This window comes from Vidua macroura, chromosome 10 (genome assembly GCF_024509145.1).
Source record: "Vidua macroura isolate BioBank_ID:100142 chromosome 10, ASM2450914v1, whole genome shotgun sequence".
Lineage (NCBI taxonomy): Eukaryota > Metazoa > Chordata > Aves > Passeriformes > Viduidae > Vidua > Vidua macroura.
In genome coordinates this window covers 16,672,180-16,695,362 of record NC_071580.1, presented here as the reverse complement: position 1 = coordinate 16,695,362, position 23,183 = coordinate 16,672,180, and the positions used below count along the sequence as shown (strand labels likewise).

The window sequence follows — 23,183 nt, the reverse complement described above, 5'->3', positions numbered from 1 at the left end:
CTATGAGTCATCTTCTTTTCAGAGAAGAGCATTCTTGTTTTCAAATTCAAAAACATGATCTGCTTGTCACAGGTAGAACTGAGACCCTGATTCCAGGTACAGTTCAGGCAAAGGAGGACCTTTTGCTTATATCTGTATTTTCTCTTACAGCATAGGTGGAGAAGTAGCAAGAGGAAATGAAGGCAGCTACGTGGGGAAACATTTCCGCATGGGATTTATGACAATGCCTGCTCCTCAGGACAGACTGCCACACCCCTGCTCCAGTGGCTTCACTGTCAGATCCCAGTCTCTTCATTCAGTTGGAGGAACTGATGATGAAAGCAGCAGCTCTAGAAAGCAGCCACCTCCAAAACCGAAGCGAGACCCCAACACCAAACTGAGCACCTCGTCTGAAACAGTCAACACTGGAACAACAAGCAAAAGTGGGAAACTACCAGACAGGACTGAAGGTAAACACTCTAATTCTTTGGGGAAAAGGGGGTTGATGAACCAGTCTTAAGATTATCCTGTTGCATTTAAGAATTACCTGTATGTTTCCCTATTTGTGTAACAGTGCCAACACAGGTATCCTAGACCTCTCGTGTCTAAATGTTGGACCAACCATCCAACTGCTCTGGATAATTTTGCCTTTGATGTTTGTCACAGAACTACACCACTGACGTGGTCTGGATGTATACTGGAGAATGAGTTGAATTTATTCAAAGGGAAGGGGGAAAGAGATTGCTGTCAGTCAATGTTATCTGCCCACTAGCCAAGGACCACTGGCCATATCATTAGCCTGGTGCAGAGCCACAGCTCTGGAAGGGACTCTCCTCAACAAAGGAATGAAGAATAGAAATTAATAAAAAGAATACTGCATGACCCTGAAACTCCACAGCTATGAAATATCATCCAGCAGTAAAAATTTTAGCCAGGATGATATAATGGATAGCCCAAAGCTTCTGTTTGTGTCTGAGTCTACATTTTCTCTTCCTATTCCTCCCAGTTACATTTCAGCCAGTGAAGCATTCAGAAGAGAATTAACAAATAGTTTTAGTAAGGATATTGCTTCCTTACTCTGCACTGCTAAAGATGAGCTAACGCTGTAGGGATCCTCTCCTTCCTTTATTCCATGCTGTAAACACATTCTGTGCAGCAGTAGGACCAGCTGTACTCTCTCCTAGAGAGATCAGGATGACTCTGCTTCACAGTGTGAACTGTAGGAAGGAACCCACGAGGACAAATGGTTGTGATCAGTGCTGGTGTCTCCCACTGCTGTGTTACGTACCAGTTTTGACATCTGATGCAGCACGTTGTCCTCCTTGTGTGTATCCTTTTGCTTGGTGCTGTGGCCAGAAATACTTGTTAGCTACATTCATGCTATGACCCCCTTCAAGCAAATCTGCTTTTAAAAAATTGTCGATGATAACAAGGATGCCAACAAATGTGTAAATCATGGTGACACGTATGTCTATGATTGTGAAGTTGAACACAAGTGCTGAACAAAGCTGTGGATTTATTAATGCTCTTGGTTGTTATTGCACAGATGATATTTTCCATTACTTCCATATCTTGTCTTCTTCAGTGACCATGACATCAACTCCATGCAGACTAACATGATAAATGCAAGCATTAAGTAGCTTTCCTTAATAAAAGCAGTTTTACACAATTTTACTGGACCAAAGCCTACACAGAAACCATTTAACTTTGAGATTTAAATTCTCTTATCAGAAAGTCTTTCAAAGTTTAATTTAATATCAAAAGAGGCACAAACTTCTTGGTCTGAAATGCTCTGAGGTGAAAGGCAGGTGCTCTTACATTGCTCAAAACTTCTTTTAAAAAATACAACATTTTAAAGTATTTTTATAGTTCTTTAATTTGTTTCTTAGCACTCTTTCTCCCTGAATCTGCCCAACCAGAACCACCAAGATGAGATGAAGTTTTCTTTTGCAGACAGCATAGTAGGAAAGGGTTTAATGACTATATTTTAATTTGTTTAATGACTATTCCTGCAAGTGTGAATTGAATCACACAGTACATGGTACTGTTCAGAATAGTTGACTTCAGCACCATCTCTAGGATGATTAGGATTGGAGCCCATTTTACATCCATATCCCAGCCCTTTTCCTCATTTGCTGAGAAGCAAGAGAACTTGACAGATTTGAAGTAGCAATAATAGCAATTATAGTTGAAATACATCCACATATTTTGCCAGCCTCACAGAAGTCATGGCAGACCCCTTAAGCAGCTTTTGTCCTCACAGAACTAGGTTTTCTTCAGCATTATTGTCATTCTGGAAGGTTCTGAAAATTTTGTTTCCTTTCCCTCATCTTTTTCTGCCATCTGAAATTTGATTCCAAGAAAGGAATATGTAGTCATGTCCCTTCTGACAGATTTCAAAGTTCAAAATTGGTTGACATTTCTGTTTCCAAAGACACTTTTCTTCCTTCACTCTGTGCAGGTTGAGCTTGATCTGTCACATCACACGAGGTTATGAGTGACATGTGTGGTACTGTAGCCATGTTCACTCCGGTTCATCTGTATGACAATGGTGCCATACCAGAGTCCAAGTATTGCAGAGCACCTTGGATTCTCATTATTGTCATCAAGAGCTGAATATTCATAGCAAGATCTCTGGAAAGAATTGATGAATGAGTAATACTCCATCACTAGCATAAAATATACAAAGGAGTTTTAACAAAATTGTTCCCAGCACAATTTTTTTTTTTTGTGGCTGTGCAGAATAATTCAGACTATAATGTCCATTGTCTGACGTGGTGGCCACTTTGAAAAGGAACTTGCTACATTTTCTAGACAACCAGGGTGAGCCTCATCATTTGTTTTTATTAAAGGTTTACTTTTTGCTTTTTGATAGTGATCCTGTTTATAAAAGCAAAAGCAGTAACTGAAAGTAACTTTGATACTCTTTTTCATCATGGTGAAATCAAAATATTGAGTATATCCCATCATAATATCTGCCATAACATTAGATTGGTTTGAGTATGTCTGACTTTACTGCAGAAGGGGCAGAATATATTTGGTCATGAGCTTGAAGGACCTTTTCCTCCTGAAGCACAAATAGCAGCAGTAACCCCTCACTGGTTCTGTGCACTTTTCCTATAAGTGCTCTGGCTTCCATACTTGTGGGAGTGTGAGAATCTTCCCTGAAGTTGCAGTGACCCATATTGGCCCTGTCTCCTGCAGCAGCACTTGGGTTTGTTTTGTTCATCCCAGCTTACCTTGGCTCTGCCTGGAAGAGCCCTCTGCAGCCTGAAGGTGTCCTTCTCCTTGACTTTAGCTTTGTTGCTGTGTTTCCACACTTTGTGTCCCTTCTTGTGCTTTTATATTCCATTTTTTACTCTTCTGGCTGCCTCTCATATGCACCCACTGAACGCCTTCCATCCAATGCATTTCTTTCTGTTTTTAAAAACATGAGTTGTCTTTTCTTCAGAGTTTTCAAACTCTGGTAGGAACAGCAAGCAAATGGAGCTGTGCCCCATGCATTACACATTGGAAGTGAGAAGTGAACTGAAAAGGGTAATTTAAAATAGCATTTCAGCATAGAAGGCATATCTAATCTTGATCCTGAAAGACTCTTTATTGCAAAAATGCAGGAGTATAATTAATTGATTTATTTTCAGTGCCCAATCTCACAGAAAAAGGAAGTAATAAAACAGTATAATTGGTTGATGTAACCAGCCTCAAGCAGTGTTTTTTGATATGATCACTGCATGTCTACAGGAAAGGTTTACAGATCTGCTGCAGTGCAAATAAAAATGAAAAGATACAAGTAAAATGCATTTTGAAAGTTAATTTTTTGTTAAAATTCTGCTTAGTCATATGGAGTACTACATTATATTATATAAAAATACACATGAAATATATAATTTGATTATAAAATTTAATTTATGTCTGCATAATGTGCATGTGTAATGCAAAAGCAGGTTCTATATACTTGCATGTACATACAAACATGCACACAGATGCCAGTTAAAACAGCATTTTCACAATGCTGTTCATGGTTGTAATTTTTCTGCTGCCAAAGCCAAAGGAAAATTTACCTCTGATGTGAGAAAATACTTGCAGGGGACCCATCTCTTGAACCCACTCAATTTGTTTAGTGTTTTCTTTCCAAGTGTCTTGGGAAAGAAGATATCCTTCTTGCTGCTGCCTTCTAAGCCCCTTGCAGTGAGATCAGCAATTTCTAACGGTGGGCAGCTTGTAAGGAAATTTTTTCTCAGGAGAAAAGCAATTACAGTAACTGTAACTGGGCTTGCAGTCCAGTTGGTCTCTCTCATAAATCTTGTTTTCTGTCAGCTAGACTGGTGGCTCTTCATTGTAAATTTGAAGTTTTGCTACTGTCATTAAACAGAGTTTGGATTAAAGGGATTTAATACTTTTGTTGGTTTTACATAAAGCTGTTTTGCTTTTATTTCGTACCTTAGTGAATAATGTATTTAACCTGAACTTTGAAATAGTGTCCTCTGTGGTAACCATGACATGTCATTCCTTATAGCCAGATCTTATTCCCAGATCTTTTTATCCATGCCTACTAAAGGAAGAAATATCTTTAATGAGCCCTATTCAGACCTAGCCCGTCTAAAGGGTCTGACAGATGGGTTCTGGTGGGTTGACCTGTGGGCACTTTAAGATGCTCCTGCTCTGGGCTATGTGCTTGGCCTCCTGCTGACATGACAGCCCAGCGCTGACACAGCACAGGGCAGCGTTTTAGGGACGTGGCTTTGAGGCACGAGTGCTGCTGCACCCCTTGCCAGGAGCTGTGGCAGAGGAGTGGGGAGGCAGGGCTGGTGAGCAGCATCCTGCAGTGCAGTCTGTCAGAGCCCTGCGCAGCGAGCCCCAGACTTGTGCCACGGCTCTTGCAATCAGCTCCCTCGCAGCCTGGGCCACTTGTCACTGTGCCTGCAGTGCTGCTGCAGTGCTGGGATGTGGCCTGGGAGCAGGGAGGGCAGCATGGCAGAGCAGCACAAGGGTGTGCTGCCTCCTGAGCTCCAGCTCCAGGGCATCCTCCCCGGGCAGGGGCTCCTCAGTCAGGTGCTGTTTGAGCTGCAGTGGGTCATTGTGCTGAGAGGCCTCAGTGCTTGCATACTGTGCACTGTACATTTTACAGCTCAGTTTCTCTTTCCTGCAGCCTGCACCATGTTTTGAGCAGTGTTTTTCCCTGTGGAAAGCTGCAGCTTGGTTCACATTAGCTGTATAGGGATAATGTGAGCTGCTGTTGAGCTGTGTGTAGAGCAAGGTGTTTTCCTTCACATACCTTAATCTGATTCTTGATCTCAGTGCTGTCTTACCCATAATTGTTTGTATGCTCCACTGTATCCCTAGCAGCCTGTGAGGCTCAAGAGAGCTTAACTTGAATCTGTGCATGTCAGGAGAAGGGCTGGCACTGATGAAGGGGAAAGTCAAAGGCAGAAAAGTCAGAAATCACAGGCCTTGTTGTCAGTTGAGTGAGGTGGAGTTTCAGCTGCCATGCCTGACTCCAGAGAAGTGTGTGCCCTGTGTGTCCAGGTGGCATGGGGATGGTTATGGTGCCTTCAGCAGTGGTAGAGCTGTGCAGCTCCTAATGGAACCCTGGTGTGTCTTTCCCTTTGCTCAGCCCTTCCCCTCCCAGCCTCCTTGCTGCCCCAGGGATCAGAAGGGTGGAGGGCAGCACTGGCCTGACTGTGTTGGGATTCTGCCCAGCAGCTCGTTCCCACTGACCTGCATCCAAGCAGTTAGGACATGGCAAAGATTTTGGTCTGTTCTCTAGTATTTAATAGCTTAGAGACTTTCAAAGGCTTTGCTTTCTGGGTGTTGATGGGGGGAGTAATTTTTCAGTGCTTTGGGATTTGTTTTTCTCTGCTTTTGCTGAGACTTCAGTTTGCCCCTCCCTGCAGCAAGTCAGTTTTCAGATTGCAGCTTCCAGAGCTGCTTTACTTCCCTGCATCACCTTCTTCAGCCCTTCATCTTTCCAGGTGTGTTTCCTCATCCCTCAGATAAGCAAGGGCAAGGGGAAAGGAGAGAATGAACATAGCAGTTCTTATAGCTGTTATAATAGCTTTCTGTGCAGAGCAATGAGCACAATGTGATTTTTGGAGGGATTTATAAACAAGTTTTGAAGCCACAGAGGGAATATGTTCTTACCCTGAAGGCACATATGCATAGTCATTAATGTTAATGGAAGCTGCAAGCGTTGAACAGAAAATAGACCAGGCAGTGGTAAAAGACACGAAGCTCTGTTACCCACTTGGGAATCACGCAGTGCCCAGGACCTGGCAGTTGGTACTTCAGCTGTGTTCTGCTAGTCTATCCTGTGTACTTAGTGACTTTTTTCTTTATTCTCTTAATTTAACAAAGTTGCTTTATGTATTCCTCCTCGCTCTTTTCACGATAGGATGTTGCTCATTTGCTGAGTCTCTTCAACAGGGTTAAAAATGCCCAAAATTAAATGTGCAGCTCCCCTGCAGTACAGCTATTGCTCTGCTCTCAAGAGTGATGGAAGCTGTGATGTTCTTGATAATGGAAAAGCCTTAATAATGTGAGTTCAGGGAGTGTTTTGCTGATTTACCAGATTAACTGCAAATGCAGCCAGTCCAGGAAGAGCTGCCTGCCCTCAGCTGAGGCCAGCAAGATCTGCTAAACATTTGTGACTCCTGCTGTGAGCATGTGGGCTTTTCTGCACTTCTGCAGAGCCCCAGTGGTCCAGGGCTCAGGAGAGTTTATAAGCCTGGTCACAAGCCCAGGTCCAAACTGCTGGTGAATTCACATCATTCTGCCCTGGAATTAGCTGGACCATCTCAGACCTAAGAGCAGTGTTGGGCATAACGCAGACATACTGTATGGGAGATCTTCTCAGGCTGCTGTCCTCTGACTGTAAAGGTCACTGTAGCCCCTGGACATGCCAACAAGGCAAGGAAATGTGAGCCACTTATTCAAGCAGTTACCTGGGATCTAGGACAGAGTATTAGCGTGGGTTTCATATAATATGAAAGTCTCTAGGCTGCTTTTAGAGCCAACCCACTCCTGGAAGTACTTCAGATGTGCTCTTTGAGGTGTCCAAATCAATAATCTCTGCCAGGAAGACCAGACTGAAGAGGGAGTCTCTGAAGAAAGCTAAAGTGTGGGTGGTCTTGTTCACTGCATGGTTAATTTGCAGCCTCAATAGACAGACCCTATGTAACTGTAAGGTTATAATATCAATAAACCTATTCATTGTCAGCAGGTCACTGTAAGGCATCATTTGTGACTTTATTTCATTTTTTGTTTTGTTTATACCTCAGGGGACAACAATACTGAAATATTATGAGCTGAAATACTATATTCTTGCATTATTTTGCTTCACTGAATGTCTCTGAAGTCAAGGCCAGGAGAGGAGGGGAGGAGAAATCCAGGTTAATTCTCTTGCCTTGTTTTGACAGCACATCACAAATTGTTAAGTAAAATGAAATGCCTCTGAAACTGCAAAAATAACAATCTGAGAATACTCCTACTACACTTCTGTTTTGCATACTGTTTTTGGCATGTTTTTCTGTTAAAGGCATTGTGGACAAATGAGTAAGGGCTTGAGGGATCAGACTGAAATCCTAAAGCTCCTGTTTACTCTCAGAGCTGGTCTGTGATAATAGATGTGTCTGGCAAAATTAATTTGGAATTGAAGAAAAAGGCCACAAAACAGCTGCAGTTTTTATTATACAGCAAGTACATTGAATTTCCACCTCTTTGTCTTAACTTATTTTTAACTGGTGCCCTAATTTTCTTCTGACTTTAACAACCAAATGAGACAAATCCTCATGGAGTGAAGCATGACTGAGCTCTTAAAACATTTTGTGCCCCCTGCACAAACATTGGCTTCCCTGGGAATGCACAGTGCTTACAGAATCACATCCCAAGAGATTCACGTCTAGCTCCAGGTGAGATCCTGTCATGGCCAGCCTGTTTCATTGGTAGGTTCTTTCTAACGACTGTTTGAATGTTGTAGTCTTGGTTGGTGCACTGGTTTGCTGCTTTCATCCCTTCCACTTGGCTTAATGCTGGATGACATCAGGCAGCATATGCCTGACATGCTGCAACTGTGTTTGGCACTTCACGCTTGTCCGTCCGTCCGTCCGTGTGTGAACACTGCTGTGCTGGGGTAACGTGCACGGCACTGACAGCTCCACAGAGCACAGCTCCCTTCTTGCACTGCCATCAACTTGCCTGGAGGTCACAGTGTACCAGCCTGGCTTTTCACAGATGCAAGAGGGGAAAATAGAAAATGATGCACACATAATTTTAGTGCTGATTTTAGTGGCCATAACTTTAAACTGCTGGCATGTCAAACAAGAAGTGTGTATCCCAAAGTCTGAGGTGGTTTGTAGCTCTCTGCTAGTTCAGGGCAGGGAAAGGCTTAGAAGTGGGCAGTAAAAAGCTGGAGCATGGTGTACTTGATATCAGCAAAAGCTTAATATCCATTTCCATACAGTGGTATAATATTTGCAATGGCTCCCATAATTTCTCTGAGATATTCATAAAGAATACTCTACCTTCAAATTCACAGCCCCCGTGCATGTAATGATTGAAGAATTATAGCTCCCCTTATGCTTAGTGGTAAAACCAATACTACAAGTACAGGACTCTCTGAGCATAAACATGCCTGGAAAAAACAGCAGTATTGCCTTTGGGTTGCTGGTCCTAATGGTGCTTTGTGGGATTAAGGAGATTGCTGGCATTCTCCCCTCCATGCATGACTGCAAATGGAGCTCTCTCCTATTTCCTCTTGGTAGAATACCAAAGGATGGACTGGCTATAAACCTTGCTGTGAAATCACCGAGGTGATGCCAGAAGTCTCATTTTCAAGAGGGGGGTTAGGATTTTTTTTATGAAATGGAAGTCTCTTAACATTTGAACTTTGGTGAATAGGATGGTAAGCAACCTTTTGATTAAAAGAAAAAAAAATCCACAACCAAAAAAGCAAACATACCAAAGTGTGCCAAGCACAAACTTGAAGCTATAGGACTAGTGTGGATGCAAAAGCTTGATAATATGTCTAGCCTACTTATTTTCTTAATAATGAGTGTTTGCAAGCAAAGGCATGAAAACTCAAAATGTTCTATGATTCTGAATTTGTTATTTTATGTTAAAGGTGAAATAATTTATACTGGTGGTGTGGCCAAATATCTGCAGTGACTCATTGCCATATGATCCCAGTTCTGCAAATGTATGCTTGCATGTCAGTAAGTGTTAAGCCAAATGGAGACTTCTGTAAAATAATACTAAGCATCATCTCCCAGGGGTGTAAGTGGAGGAACAGCCACTGGCTCAGATGACCTCGAGCATTTCACTTGTCCCTCAGTGTCACAGATTCCTCCTTTGTAACACACAGATAGCGATAAAAGCTTTGTTTAGTGAGGTAATTTGCAATCTGCTTATGATGAGAATGTTTGTGCTCGCATTGAAAACTTGAGCTGATGGGACACTGTTTTTGTTAGCAGCACTGTAGAAAGAAGATTTTGAATGGAGAAGGGAATATGTGAAAAACACTGTCCTTGCTAATGTGAAATTCCACATGCCTGGCAGGGTTTAATTTCTGAACTCAGGGCAGTCACTGTGGAAGGCAAGACTTCAAGCAGCCACTCAGTGTAGGAACTGCTCAAGATCCCTGTCCCAATCTCCTGTGGGTATCACTGATGCTGCAGTTTGAAAGGATGGCAAAATCTGAGCTGCCTTTATGGTGCAGCTCTGAAGTGCTGAATGCCATGAGTTTACAGAACAGACAGTCCCAGGAGATGGTGTGTAACAACCCCCACAGAGCTCAGGCTGTTCTGAGCTGTGCTCTGCCATAGACTGTGCCTTGGTGGGGGGGATTAATTCCTGCAAAGAGCTTTGCTTCTGAAAAACAACAAAATGAAACAGGCTGTAAATACTAGGTTATAGCAATAACTTCTGCTTTCTCCTTCCTTTTTCTGCTCCATCTTTGCCTTTTCATTCTCCATCTTGCTTCTCAGCTGCAACAATGAGGTCAAGCCTGACATTTGAAACAGGAGATGATTCTCCTAAAGCTTGTTTGGAACTGCCCAACACTCTGTCAAAATGGCACTGTCCACTGCAGTCATACCAGGTGAATTTATGGGGATTAGGCCCAGCTACTTGACCCTTGTAGATCAACACTATTACAGGCTCTGCTAGTTTCACTACACTATCTTCAATAAATGCAGGATGAAATGATAGATGCCAGGCACACAGAGAAGCTCTGAGTGTGAGGCAGCTGATAACATGTGGCCTGTCTGTAATTTTGTCAACACTTTATTTAGAGTTGAGGAGAGAGGAGTCACCCCTATGGAGATGGAACATTAATAGCTGGGAGGCATTTTTCCTAAAGCTGATTACAGTGACTATTTCACACCACTCAGCCTCTGCCCATAGTGCTGTTGCTGTTACATTTCCAGGCACTGCTGCCTGCCTGTGAGCTGCTCTGGCAGTGTTCTGTCCACTTCAGCTATCATCATATTCACCCAAAAATGTTCAGTGACAACTTACAGGAACTGCTTCTGCAGGGTCACCTTGGGGCCTTTTGGTAAAGGAAAGAGTGGCCCTTTCACTGAACTCTTGCTCATTGTGGCTCATTTGCTTTCTGATGCTCCTGCTGTGGTGACTCATCTGACCCTGGCCATCAACCCTGTGCTTTGTTTTGAAACTCGAGCTCAGCGGTGGCGGAAGGACCTGCTGGATGTGTCAGTCAGCGCAGCTTTGTACAACTGCCTCAAGGAAAGAACTGAACAGAGCCCACTGGACTTCTGGGAGAGAGGGGGTTGCTGAAATCTGCTGGTTCCTTGTCACTGGTGCAGGCACCAAGGAAGCACAGGAGCCTCTGTGGGGCTGCTGTGCCTGTGGAATAGTTGGACACAGCACATCTCGTGTTGAAGTCCCCACGAGCTCGGTATTCTGCACAATACCACCTTGGTAGGCCTGCCAGTTTGATTTAATGGGCTGCAATTATTTTAGAAGCTCGGCAAACAGATTGTTACTTATATAAGCAAATAATGCATTTGACCTACTTATGTTAGCTGTAAATAGAAGATAGGCATTGCTGTGGATCTGAAAAATGAGTCTCATATTGCTGGATAAATTATTCAAGTCTTTGCATATAGTAATTGCTAGACTTCTGGTCTGGTTGTTTGTGAACCAAAACAACAAATCAAGTGAGCAAATAAATACTATTTTTCTAGATAAATAAAGTAGTTGAGTTAAACTTCCTGCTTCATTTAGCATTTATCTAAATCTAGCTTGATTTTCTTCTTTACCATTTCTCCAGTAAATAATGTTGGAGTTCCACTCTTTAGGTGCATGTCCTGGTTTTAGAAATCCCCCAGAGCCAGGAAGTCTTGCAGAGATTTGTTTCATTCAGTGTCTCTGTGAGCACTGGGTCAGAGAGCCTGTGTGCTGTACCTTCTCCAAGAAGTTAATGAAAGTTCAGCAAATGATTTCCCACGTTGCTGCCCTCAGCTGTCACAGCCAGTAATGGATAGCAGTGTTGTTCCTGTGAAGCCAGGAGCTGCATTCACACTGGGGTCTGCCTCTGTTACCAGGAGCATCAACAGATAATGCCACAGAGGCCTTCAGTGCCTTTGGGCAGCAGGAGCAGGAAGAAGCAACTCAGCCCTCAAAGGGTCACTGCTGTTGTGGTGCCCTCTACACACCAAGCTCATGTGATGTAGGTGTCTAAGGCATGTCTTGATGGGACTTAGCTCTTCACACCACCAGAAGCTTCCCTTTCTGGACAGAGGAGAGATCTTTTCTTTCCACAGGCCAACAGAAATGCTGCTGTACTTGCAGCCATCCCATGGCACAGCCTGTAGAAGCTCAGAGCATCACCATCTTCTGTGTGGTAGTCAGGGAATCTGATACTTAAGGAATAAGATACTTAATTAAGGATACAGGGTAGCTGTAGAGAAGGGGCAGCTAGCGCAGGGTGACAGCTCTGTAAGAACTGCACCACAATAAAAATGCTGATTTCGGGGCTGGGGAAGGCTGGTGTCACCCACTGTTCTCCGTGCGAAGTGCAGTCAGTTTGTGGGGAGCTATAAGAATAGAATAATAGCAGTTAATTCACAGTAAACCAGCAAACTCTTTAGGTTTCATTTTCACACAGACAGTCAAGACTCCATAAATGGTGCTATAAACTAGAAGGGCTTTACTGATGTTTCTGCTCTGTGGCTGTTTTACTGTACTCTGCTGTAAACATGCTTAACCCCTCAGTACTCCAGCTCTGTACAGGCTCCTGCATGAGACACCAACAGGCACATAGACTGTAAATTAATTTGTCTGCATGCATGATTCAGTCATTTTGTTTCCACTTTCTTCACTAATGATGCTTGTGATAGAGAAATTTCCATACCAATTGCCTTTCTCTAGAATTCCTCCAGACTATATAGAGTTACAGACATTTTTATTGTCACTGTAACACTGGTTGCAAAACCTGTTTTGCATATTGCAGAGTTCAGAATGAACCAGAATTTCAAAAATACTCATTGCATGTGTGGGCAGCGTGAGGATCTTTCCCCAGTAATCCTCCCACCTCTCTGTCCTCAGAGCCTCTTCCTGGAACTCCTATAACTTAAACCCATGTATTGCCAGAGATGTGACCCCTTGTGTCTGGTCATGTTAGTTCAAGGATATTTTTCTAGATGGGTACCCAGAGTGTATCCATCAGAGGGTACTTAGAGACCCACCTAAAAGAAGTTACTGTGAGATTTTCACTTGTTTCCATTTGCACTCAACACATCAGTTTTCCTGTAAAAAGAGGATGATTCAAATTGACTATTCTTTCCTTAATTGTCCAAAGTCTTGCTTTTTCTGCCTTACCAGGGCTGTGCCACCTGACAATAACTTTCAGACTCAGTGAATAGTACAGAACAGCTTGATTGCAAATAATTTGTAATTATTTTCTAAATACTTCTTTCTTTTTTTTTTCCTTTGTCTATTCAGTGTTATCTGGAAAAATCAGGGACATCAATTACTCATTCTTTAAAAAGACAAGAATATGAAGTTCAAAATATAGGAGAGTACTCCTATATATGAGGCTGGGCATTCAGGAGGAGACATTCACTTTGTAATTTTCTGTGCATTTTTGGAGACCTTTGCACTACAGGAAAGGCTAATTGGCCAGATGGAGGTACAGAAAAGTGGGGGCTGTGAAGCAGAAAACCTAGGAGTCAGTCTGCTCTGGAATGTGGCAATTTGGGTAGGGAATCTGCACCATGCTGACACTACAAAGGTTTTGACATATCCTGGCACCTCTGGGTCTCCCCTTGTCTTGATAAATTGTTGAGTCCCTGCAGAGCAAAGGACTGGCAGCCCCTGCTGTGCTGGGAGGAGGCTCTGGCAGCAAGGCACTGATGCCCTAGGCTGGCTTTTGTGAGCCCCAGGAAGGTATGGCAACCTTGGCATGTGCAGAGTGTGCAGTGTTGGGGCTGGGGGTTCAGTTCTGTGGCCCTGAGCTGGACCTGAGAGCAGAATATCTCTAACCATGGTGCCTGTCAGCTGCAGTGGTTGTACTGCTGGAGCAATGCAGAACTGGATTTAACTGCAGGCCCTGATTCTGCTCTCTTTTGTACTGATATTTAATTCTGGACTATCACTCCCAGACCCATAAGTTCTCCACCACTTTCAATTAGAGCGGAAATCAATCATTTTAAAAGCCAAAAGAAGTCGTAGCCAAAACAAAGGGACCTGAATACTTTTGAGGAAGTATCCTTAATCATAGCCTTGAGACATACAGGTAGCACATCAGCATTATTTTATGACACTGACTTTTAGTCCTTTCATTTTCAGTATAGTTTTGTCCTCTTTAAATGCCCAAATAATTTCCAGTAAGAGCTAATAAATTTAGGAGGGGGAAGAAATAGGTGCTGTTTGAAACCATTGTGCTGAAACCACCTATTGCCTGTTTGAATTAATCAGATGGTTCTTTTATTCCTCCCATGTGCTTCCCTTCTTTTAGAGCATCTTTTAGGAAGGGAGGAGGTAACCTGCAGGAAAAGGCCTTGTGTCCATGAGGACAATGCTATTTTGAGAGCCAGACTCTTTTCTTGAGAGAAATACACGCTCTGATGTTACTTCAAACTATTGATGATGTTTCAATAATCACTTGCTAAGATGCATTTTGTGTGTATATTTTATGGCTGTTCATACTGTAGGAATATTTGCCTTCAAATATTTTTTGGAGAAGAAAAGATGTGTGTTCAACACTGTATGTCTCCAATAACTACTTTTAATTGTTTTTGTTTTCCAATTCCATTGCTTTCCAATGATAGGAATCGCTGTGCAAGTTTTGATATAAACAAATAAATTAAAATAAAACCCTTGTGTAAAATGCCTAAGAGCCTAGCATGGCAGAAGAGAAATATTGAAATGTGGCATTAGGAGGTAAAAATGATAGATGAGTCCTGTAAAAAGAGATTATTTAAACTTAGGTCTCCTGAGTGCATCTTTTGCACAGTTCAGATGACTGTGCCTTTTAAAAATCAGTTTCACTAAGACTATTCAAACTTCATCTACAGAGATAATGAAATCTAACCCAATATAAGCACTTTAGGCCCCAAACCATTCCTTCATTGAATCTATAGCCTCTTGTAGAAATTGAAAGGGAACAATTTTCTTGTTTGTGGTTTTATTCTGTTACAGTGAACAGAAAAATTCACTGGAGTGGTCTGTGGAATGCAAAACTGGAAAATACCCAAAAGACAATATAGAATAGCAAAATAATTTCTAATTTTTAGATGTTTTCACTCATTCCTTATATAGTAAGCAAATAATAAACAACAATCTAACAACATATTTTCATACTTCAGTCTCTCCTTAAAGAATAAAAATATACTTCAGAAGGACAATATGAGAAGCATTCTCTATTTCCAAAATTAACTATGAAAGGGAGATTATCTGGGTCTGTCTGAAAGCTATGCATAACCTTTGCACTACAAATATATCATTTCAAAAATGTCATATCTCCTTATACAGTAGGGCTTCCATGAGGCTATTTTAAGCACTGTGCTTCTTGCTTCGAGATGAGACCTGGAGTTACCAGAGCTGCATCTCTGGTTTCCCTTAAAGCTTGCTGAAGCCAGAGAGTTGCTTGGAAGGAGTGCCCTATGTGGAGAGTGCCTGCCCAAGCAGAGGGAACTCTGGGGAATTCACATTTGTTTGCAAGGATGGTTGTGCCTCCAGGTTATCAGCTGCCATAGTTTGGGTGGCTCTGATGCAAACAAGGAGGTGCTGGCACAGCATTCAGAGCTCCCACAGCCAGGGCAGCTCCTGTGGGGACAGAGGACCATGGAGCAGGTGCTGAGCATCGTCCCCTGAGCACCTCCCATGTGCTCAACCTCCCCACAGGCCTGGTGCTCTCTTGGGCTTGAGTGTGTCTGTAATGGAAGCACTCACAAGAGGTTTGTGGTGCGCTTTGAGATGGATGTTTGAGGAAAGCTGCACCTGGTGGGCAAAGAAACAATTCTCACTTTCATTTCTTCCACTTAGCTTTGGATCAGGACTTGTGTGCTCTGATGCATACAAGTGGCAGAGTCTCAACACAAGTTAGAGGCAACAGTTTTATCAAGGACATAGTAGTTCATGTTGGAAAGCACTTAATTAGTCCATGTTTAGAGCAGACACCATGGCAGTATGTGTATCACCAATATGCCAGCATGGTTCACTTTTCATAGAAGTTTATGTTCCCAGCAGGCACCAAATGCTTTTTCTGCCTGATAAATGTCAAGTACTTTAAGCAATCTTGCCTGTTCCTCTCTGGAGATAGCCAAATAATTTCCTTTCATTGGGTTTGGGATCTTGCCAGGGCTTCTGCATTCAAGCACATCTATCCCTGCCTAATGCTGGTGACACCGGAACTGCACAAATACTCCCTGCTCCTTTCATTGGCTTTGCACAGCTCTGTTCAGCTGCAGGATTCCTGTTACTCCTCTCTCTTGTTCTGAGCTGGAGCAGTAGTTCATGATTCATATTCCATTAACAGGTGTGCTGTAGAGTCCAGCCCTTGCCAGGGAGCTGTGTTTCAGAGTGGAAACCGTTGTTAAATAAATTTAAGTTAAATAAATTTGCACCATAGCCTTCTTAAAGATAATTCAGTTTGCCTCCTGAATGTCCTCCTGCATCTGAGGGAGTTCCTAGTGGGTGTGAACAGTTCTTCTGTTCCTAGTAATGATAAAAAGCTTTCTTTGTTATTAAGTCTATCTATTTACCTGTGTATTTTCTCTAGTGAGTCTTATAGCAGCAAACGTTCATACTCTGAGCAGCATATAGGAGGTAACTTTTAAGGTTTGTAAAATATTTAAACAATTTAGGTAAAAATTTAAGTTTGAAAAGTCCAATTTGTCATGAAGGGAAAAAGATCTCAGTAACACACAACCTCCTGGAAATAGGTGGTTTAGTAAAATAAACCAGCAGAGAAAAAATGCTTTAAATAGCAAATGGAAAGTAAATCACCTTGTCATGTTTTACCCTGTCTCATACAGCAGAATTGGGTCATTTGACCTTTTTGTTGATAATGTCACCAATATATTCTAGGCTAGTGCTACATACCATGCAATGGCAGATGAGGCTCTGTGTGTCATTGTGGTACTTAATTTCAACCCATGCAAAAATACAGAACTAGATGGCAGAATGTCAATCGCTTTTCCTTGACATTTCTCATTTCCTCATTTGTAATGTAATAACCTGTGGATGTTGTATATGGGAATGCCAACACTCAAGGACAGGTTTAGACAGTGTAGCAGAACCTCTTCAGCTGGATAAAAAATGTGAAAATAGAATGAGGTAAGAGGAAAATATGGTTTTCCTAGCAATTTAAAAACACAGTACTTTTGACCACTTTTGGCTGTTTTTAGAAAAATTATCAGTTAACATTAGCCTTGAATGACCACAGCACAAGAGGAGCTCAGTTTTTGATTATTTTGTCCATCATTAACATCCATCCAGATAAAGATATCAGAGAGTGGGATTGTGGCTGTAAGACAGAGCACATTCTCAGCATGACACCTGTGGCACAGAAGATGTAAAAGGCAGCACTGGGAACAGGGATCTGAGGAAGCAGAGGAGCAGGAAATGTTCCTTTCTCAGGTATCCATTACTGATGGCAGCATGATGCACAGGGAACTGAAGACTGTGAGAAGCCTGTGTTTACAAAATACAGGATTTTCAAATGTAGCTGAAGTAGAGTTCAGGTCATGTACAACATGTTCACAAATGATCAGGCAGTTCATGCCAGTTTCATTGATTGTCTCTTCATTTTAATGACAGCAATCTGAATAAGATTGCTTTTGACAGTGTTGTAAATCAGATTAACAGAGGTTGGAGAGATGACTGAGATCAAGTTTATGCCAGTAGAATATATAAAAACATAATATACAAATAAAACACTAAACAGAAATGAAATAGTGATTTAGCTGGAAGCAGGCAAGAAAAATCTGCCAGTATTGTCAAATACATCACAAGTAATATTTTCTGCAAAACCCAAATGATTCTGGTAGCCTACATCTTATTCCCAAAAGTCTAGCCTAATACATTCAAGAAAATTAATTTGGGTTAATTAAAAGGACAAATTTAAAATGCATTAGGATATATCCACATAGTGAAAAACTATCAAGCTACCAAACACTCTTATCTGTGGTAGCTTTTGCATGTCCCTAGCCTGCTGCAAAGTGGAACACATTAATTGGAACCATCATGAAAGTATAATATAATTTTCTTGAGCCTTTTCTTTTTCCTTTTAATTCTGGCAAGATTTCTTTTGCTTTTTGCTTTGTTGTACCTTAGTTATGTGTTAAGCTAAAACAAATTCTACTAACAAAGAGTAGTCTCATTACTTTGTACACGTACACATTCACAGCTCCTAATTCCTGAACAAAACTTGTTTATCATCTGCCTTTACTGCTACACCTTGTGGGAATTAAACAGAAGTTATTTAGCAGATCAAAGCATGAGTGTGACAAAGTGATAACACTTTGAATTCTCCTCTGATAGTGACCAAACCACGCTAGTAAAGTGCTTTAATGCAGGTGCTTTAATCCAGCTCTGAGCCAGCATCCTCCCAGACTCAAAATGCTGTCTTTGAGCTAGCAGAGCACTGCCCCACTGCTGGCTTTAGGAATATGTTTATGGCTGTTTCTAAAAGAGAGGTTTCAACTTTGTGAGTGCTGCCTGCCTGGTTTAGCATCAGACATTTGCTGGTTGCTTGCTGATGGGTCAGCAGAAGGTGTCTGGAAATTCTTCTGAGCATTGAGTTCAAACTGGCAGATATACAGTAGTGAATTACAAGGAGCAACAAAATTTGGAAAGGCAGGAAAGCTACCATTCTAACCTGGCTACCATTCTAACCTAGCCACTAGCTGGAAAGCTACCATTATAACTCTGTGTTTGTTTGTTTGTTTATTTGAACTGGGGAACTTACCAGTGAGGTATCAATTACCTTCTAGAAACACAAGCTAGGTTTAGTGTACGTGATAAATTTTGTTTCTGAACAAGTTTGTTGAGTCTGCTTAGGATAAAAGCTGACTTCACTTAAACATTTAATGGGGCATTTTATTAACCCTAACATTTAATGAGATGTTTTATTAGCTCTTTATGCAAAATGAACAAAATGCAGTTTGCATGAGTTTCCTTATTGTATAATTCATAAAGGATAATTTCCAAGAAACCCTTGACCTCTCATTTCAAATGAATTTCATCACAATGTTTTAAAATTTCAAAGACAAGGTTTCTAGAAGTAACCAGTGTGGAATGGATCCAAATCTGTGAGATATTTTGCTATTCCTTGACTTCACAGAAATCTGGTGAAGAGAATCACAAGATTCTACAATACAATAGAGTCCAGATAAATCACTAGAATTATCTCAATAGAAGATTTTACAGTTTGTGTATGAGTATTTTCCTTCTCTGTTAGTGCTGAGACAATTGTTGTGCTTTATGCAAGGAGTTACTATAAATAAAAAGGTCTTGATTCATCACTTTGTCACTGCAGAGTTACCTCACTGTCATTCCAGTATGACTGTCCAGAATCTTAACTGTTCCCTTGGAGCCAAAAGGAGTTCATTTTGATATTTAGTGTTATGTTGTTGGCAACTCTTTGGGTCGTTAAAATCCCACAGTGGTATTTGAAAAGCATAATATTTAAAAATGGAAAGTCCCCTGTCCCAAAGAGTTTGGGAAAGAACAGATGTCTCGGAGGAAGGGAAGTGCTCACTAGTTACTTAATCCTGGAGTGTCAGAGCATTCTGGGAGAAGTCTAGGAGTGTTTTGAATTGAGTGTTATTTTTATAGTGTTCTATTGATGTAATACCAGAGAAAACCAGTGACAGGCTGGTCCCATGAAATCCATTCTAGAATTATGACACTGTAACAGAGACCCTGTGGTTGACAAAGTGTGTTACAGGCTTCTGACGAGTTTATGTTCTGTTCTGTTCTCAGTGTCAGCCAAACCAAGACCTCACAGTGATGAGTACACAAAGAAGATTCCACCTCCTAAGCCGAAACGAAACCCAAACACTCAGCTAAGCACATCTTTTGATGAAACATATATCAAAAAGCATGGCCCTATGAAGACAACCCTCACTAGGGATGCCTCGCTCTCGCAGGTCAGCAGCCCTGCTCCAGACACAGAGGAAGAAGAGCCTGTTTATATTGAAATGGTTGGGAATATTCTCAGAGACTTCAAAAAAGATGAGGATGACCAAAGTGAAGCAGTCTATGAGGAGATGAAATACCCTATATTTGATGATGTAGGCCAAGATTCAAAGTGTCAGTGTGAATATGACCATCACACTTGTTCTTCTCAGTGTGCTACTCCCACAGTGCCTGACCTAGATTTCACCAAGTCTTCAGTGCCATCTACTCCCAAGGGCTTGCTTTGTGACATACCCCCGCCATTTCCAAACCTGCTTTCTCACAGACCTCCACTGCTGGTGTTCCCACCAGCACCAGTGCAGTGTTCCCCAAATTCTGACGAGTCTCCTCTAACTCCATTAGAAGTCACAAAGCTTCCCGTCTTAGAAAATGTGTCTTACATCAAACAGCAAGCTGGAGCTTCTCCATCTTCACTGCCACCTCATACACCAGGCCATCAAAAACTGGAGAAAGACCAGACAGTATCTCATGGAACTAGCACCCCTGGGCACACCTCCTCACCTCCTCATCCTTCTACCTTATACAGAACGCAGTCTCCACACGGTTATCCTAAAAGTCACTCTGCCTCACCTTCTCCTGTCAGTATGGGTAGGTCTCTTACCCCCTTAAGCCTCAAAAGACCTCCACCTTATGACTCTGTACATTCAGGAAGTCTCTCAAGAAGCTCTCCATCAGTGCCTCATTCTACAGCCAGAAACACATTGCAAGAAGGAGGGAAGATGGTCAGTGTGTCGGTCAGCACCTACGGGTCATCATCTCAGAGCAGTTCCCGCTCTCGCACACCCACCAGTCCTCTGGAGGAACTGACCAGCCTCTTCACCTCAGGACGAAGTCTCCTGAGGAAATCGTCCAGTGGCAGAAGATCTAAGGAACCTGCAGAAAGTAAGTCCTTGATGTAAATTTTCCTCATCTTTGTATAATAGTATCTGTACTTTACTAAATCAAATGCTTGCAAAAAATTAAATACCTCAGAATTCTGAATTCCTGAAATGAAAACAAAAAATTATTATTGCTTTAGTCTTCATATAGTTATATTTCTAAGGTTTTTAAGTATGCATACTGCACTTAGAAGTACAATTCATGGCTTTGTCTTGCAAAAAGAGTCGGGTCTTGTTAATTTTTCCACAGCTGTAAAGGTTCCATGTGAGTTGGGATCTTCCAACCTTGTCACATACTTCCTTTCTTGATGGATACTAAGACAGTAAGCAGCTTGTAACAAAATAATCAAACAGTAGCTGTTGAGGGTTATTTGCAGAGATCACTGATCACCCTTAACTTGGCCAGAAATCCTGGAAAATATGGTGGCAACCAGAGGTACCAGTTTAACCTTGGTTAAGCCTGAGGCAAAGGTTAAGGTTGGTGATCTTGGAGGGCTTTTCCAACCTAAATGATTCTGTGATTCTGTGTAAACCATTCCTCTCCTTCCATGCTGTGCCATGGAAGATCTCTTTCAGCTGGACTGGTGTGACTGGTTAGAAGGTTGTGCTGTGAATTGATCTGAAAACCAACATACTTTATAATGCACATTACCTATAAACCCACACAGGAAGAAATGCACAGAAGGAGGCTGTGCAGGGAAACCTTAGGCCAATATTCACTTGTCATATGCTGTGTCATAAAATCAATATTCCATATGCATTCAGGTTTCCACTATGTACACCATGTACTTCTGAGCTAGTGAAATATGGAAACTCCTTTTGAAATCAACAGGAGTCACATGTGTGAAAGCCGAACCAGGCACCAGTATTTCTGTTGCAAAACTCTTCCTGTTCAGTGGGTGTCCTGCAATGGAAGGTCGTTCTAACACCTCCTGCCTCAGTGCAAAGCAGACTTGGGATGCTTTCTCCTCCACTTCAGTAAAATCTGTTTATGACTTTGAGTTGTTGACACCTGCCTAATGAAAAAGCTTTCTTTGGAGAGCGGCTGATCTCATGTTTGTGTAGGTGCTGTAGTGTAGCTATTGACAGCTCTATGTATGATAAACTGCACTGGTTTATACCTGATAAAAGAGTGTTCTGATTTCCAGGCTACTCTATCACTGCAGAAGGGAAGTGAATTCCACACTGTGTTTCTGGTTGTGTTTGTGCCACTCTGTTATGTCATTCACTGCAGTGTGGTCACAGCACTTCGGGGCATGCTCAGGGTGCTCAGCAGAACACCCCCTCTGGGTTTCCACAGGCAGAGTTGGCTGCCTTGCACCTCTGCAGCTGAGTGAGGACATGCCTGTGTGTCAGAATGGTGGCAATGGGTTTGGCTGGCCTACAAGTCATGCCTCCTGACTCATTGGCTCCACTTCTCCAGCCTCAGTGTTATTCTTATTTATCTCTGCGCACATCAGGAATAGTGACTGCAGTCAGAAGGTGAAGGTGAGAGTAGAGTTAGCAAGATACTGAGGATACTAGTTGGTGCAGCAGTTTGCTTAATTTGCCTTTAGTATTTTCATGGCCTCTAGTCATTAATCCTGTTTTATGAAAGTCTCAGCCCCATGATTCAGTAGGGTTTCATTAATTGATTGCAGTAGTAAAACTACAGTAACACCGGATTTGTGTGCTGGATGGAAGCAAGTTTGTATCTAAAAGGCAAAATGATTCTTGTAATTTGGAACAATTATGAGGGATGTGATGTGACATTTATAAATAATTACAGTGAAATACTAGGGAGATTTTGGCAGGTAATACTGAGCATTATTAAATATGCTTCTGATTCATAAGTGAGCAGAAATCCCCTGTAAATCCCATGCTACACTAGTTCTACTCAATGAGGTTTGTACTCTCATTAGTGTAAGCAAGTTTGGAACCTGGAGAAATTCCTGCCATGAATATTGCAAATCCTGGGAAATTTCAGCATATCTGTGCTGCTGTCTCATATATATCTCCAGAATATGTTTGCTATATTCTACTTGACTGAAATTGAATGCAAAACTTTCAAAGGACTTCTCACTGATAAATTTAAACTAAATCTTGCCCTGCAGATCTGTACCAAGAGCAGCCTTGTTGGCCTCTCAAGGAGCACTCTCTTTGCTCCTTAGCAAGTAGAAATCTGTTCCTTATTGGCCACAAATTATAAGAACAAGAGAGATATGGAATTGAAATTGTGTTCATTTATTTAAGAAAAACACATTCATGTTATAAATAGAGACCAATGGTGAAAAGACTCTGGAGTACAGCTGCGTTGAGTAAATGAACAGACTGCCCATCTAATCTGATTGTAATTTGTCTGGTATTTACAGTATGACTTAATCCTGTGGGATTACTACCCTGAGCAAGGATCAGGTTTTTGTTCAGATATTGCAGAGGTAGAAGACACTCTAAGATTTATAGAAAACACATACAAGTCTGGCATTTTATGTCTTTTAATTCTACATTGAAATGATCCACCATAAAGAATCTAAATTGGGAGATTTGAACATGGTATTTGACCAGACTGACACATTTACATGTCATGATTTACATGGTGATAGACAGGGGAGGCTGGGCTACTCATCTGATATGTTAAAGAAACCTTGATCCATATTGTCATGTTTTCTAAAAACCCTTTTGTAT

The 23,183-nt window shown here is 41.7% G+C and overlaps 1 protein-coding gene across 1 annotated transcript in view; it reads left to right on the top strand.

Moving 5' to 3' along the window:
- Positions 1-23,183, top strand: part of NYAP2 (neuronal tyrosine-phosphorylated phosphoinositide-3-kinase adaptor 2) — a 123,957-nt gene that overhangs the window by 53,329 nt on the left and 47,445 nt on the right. The window contains exons 2-3 of the mRNA XM_053986575.1: positions 151-449; positions 19,426-20,523. Of these exons, the coding sequence (XP_053842550.1) occupies positions 151-449; positions 19,426-20,523 (1,397 nt within the window). The remainder of the gene's footprint in view (positions 1-150; positions 450-19,425; positions 20,524-23,183) is intronic.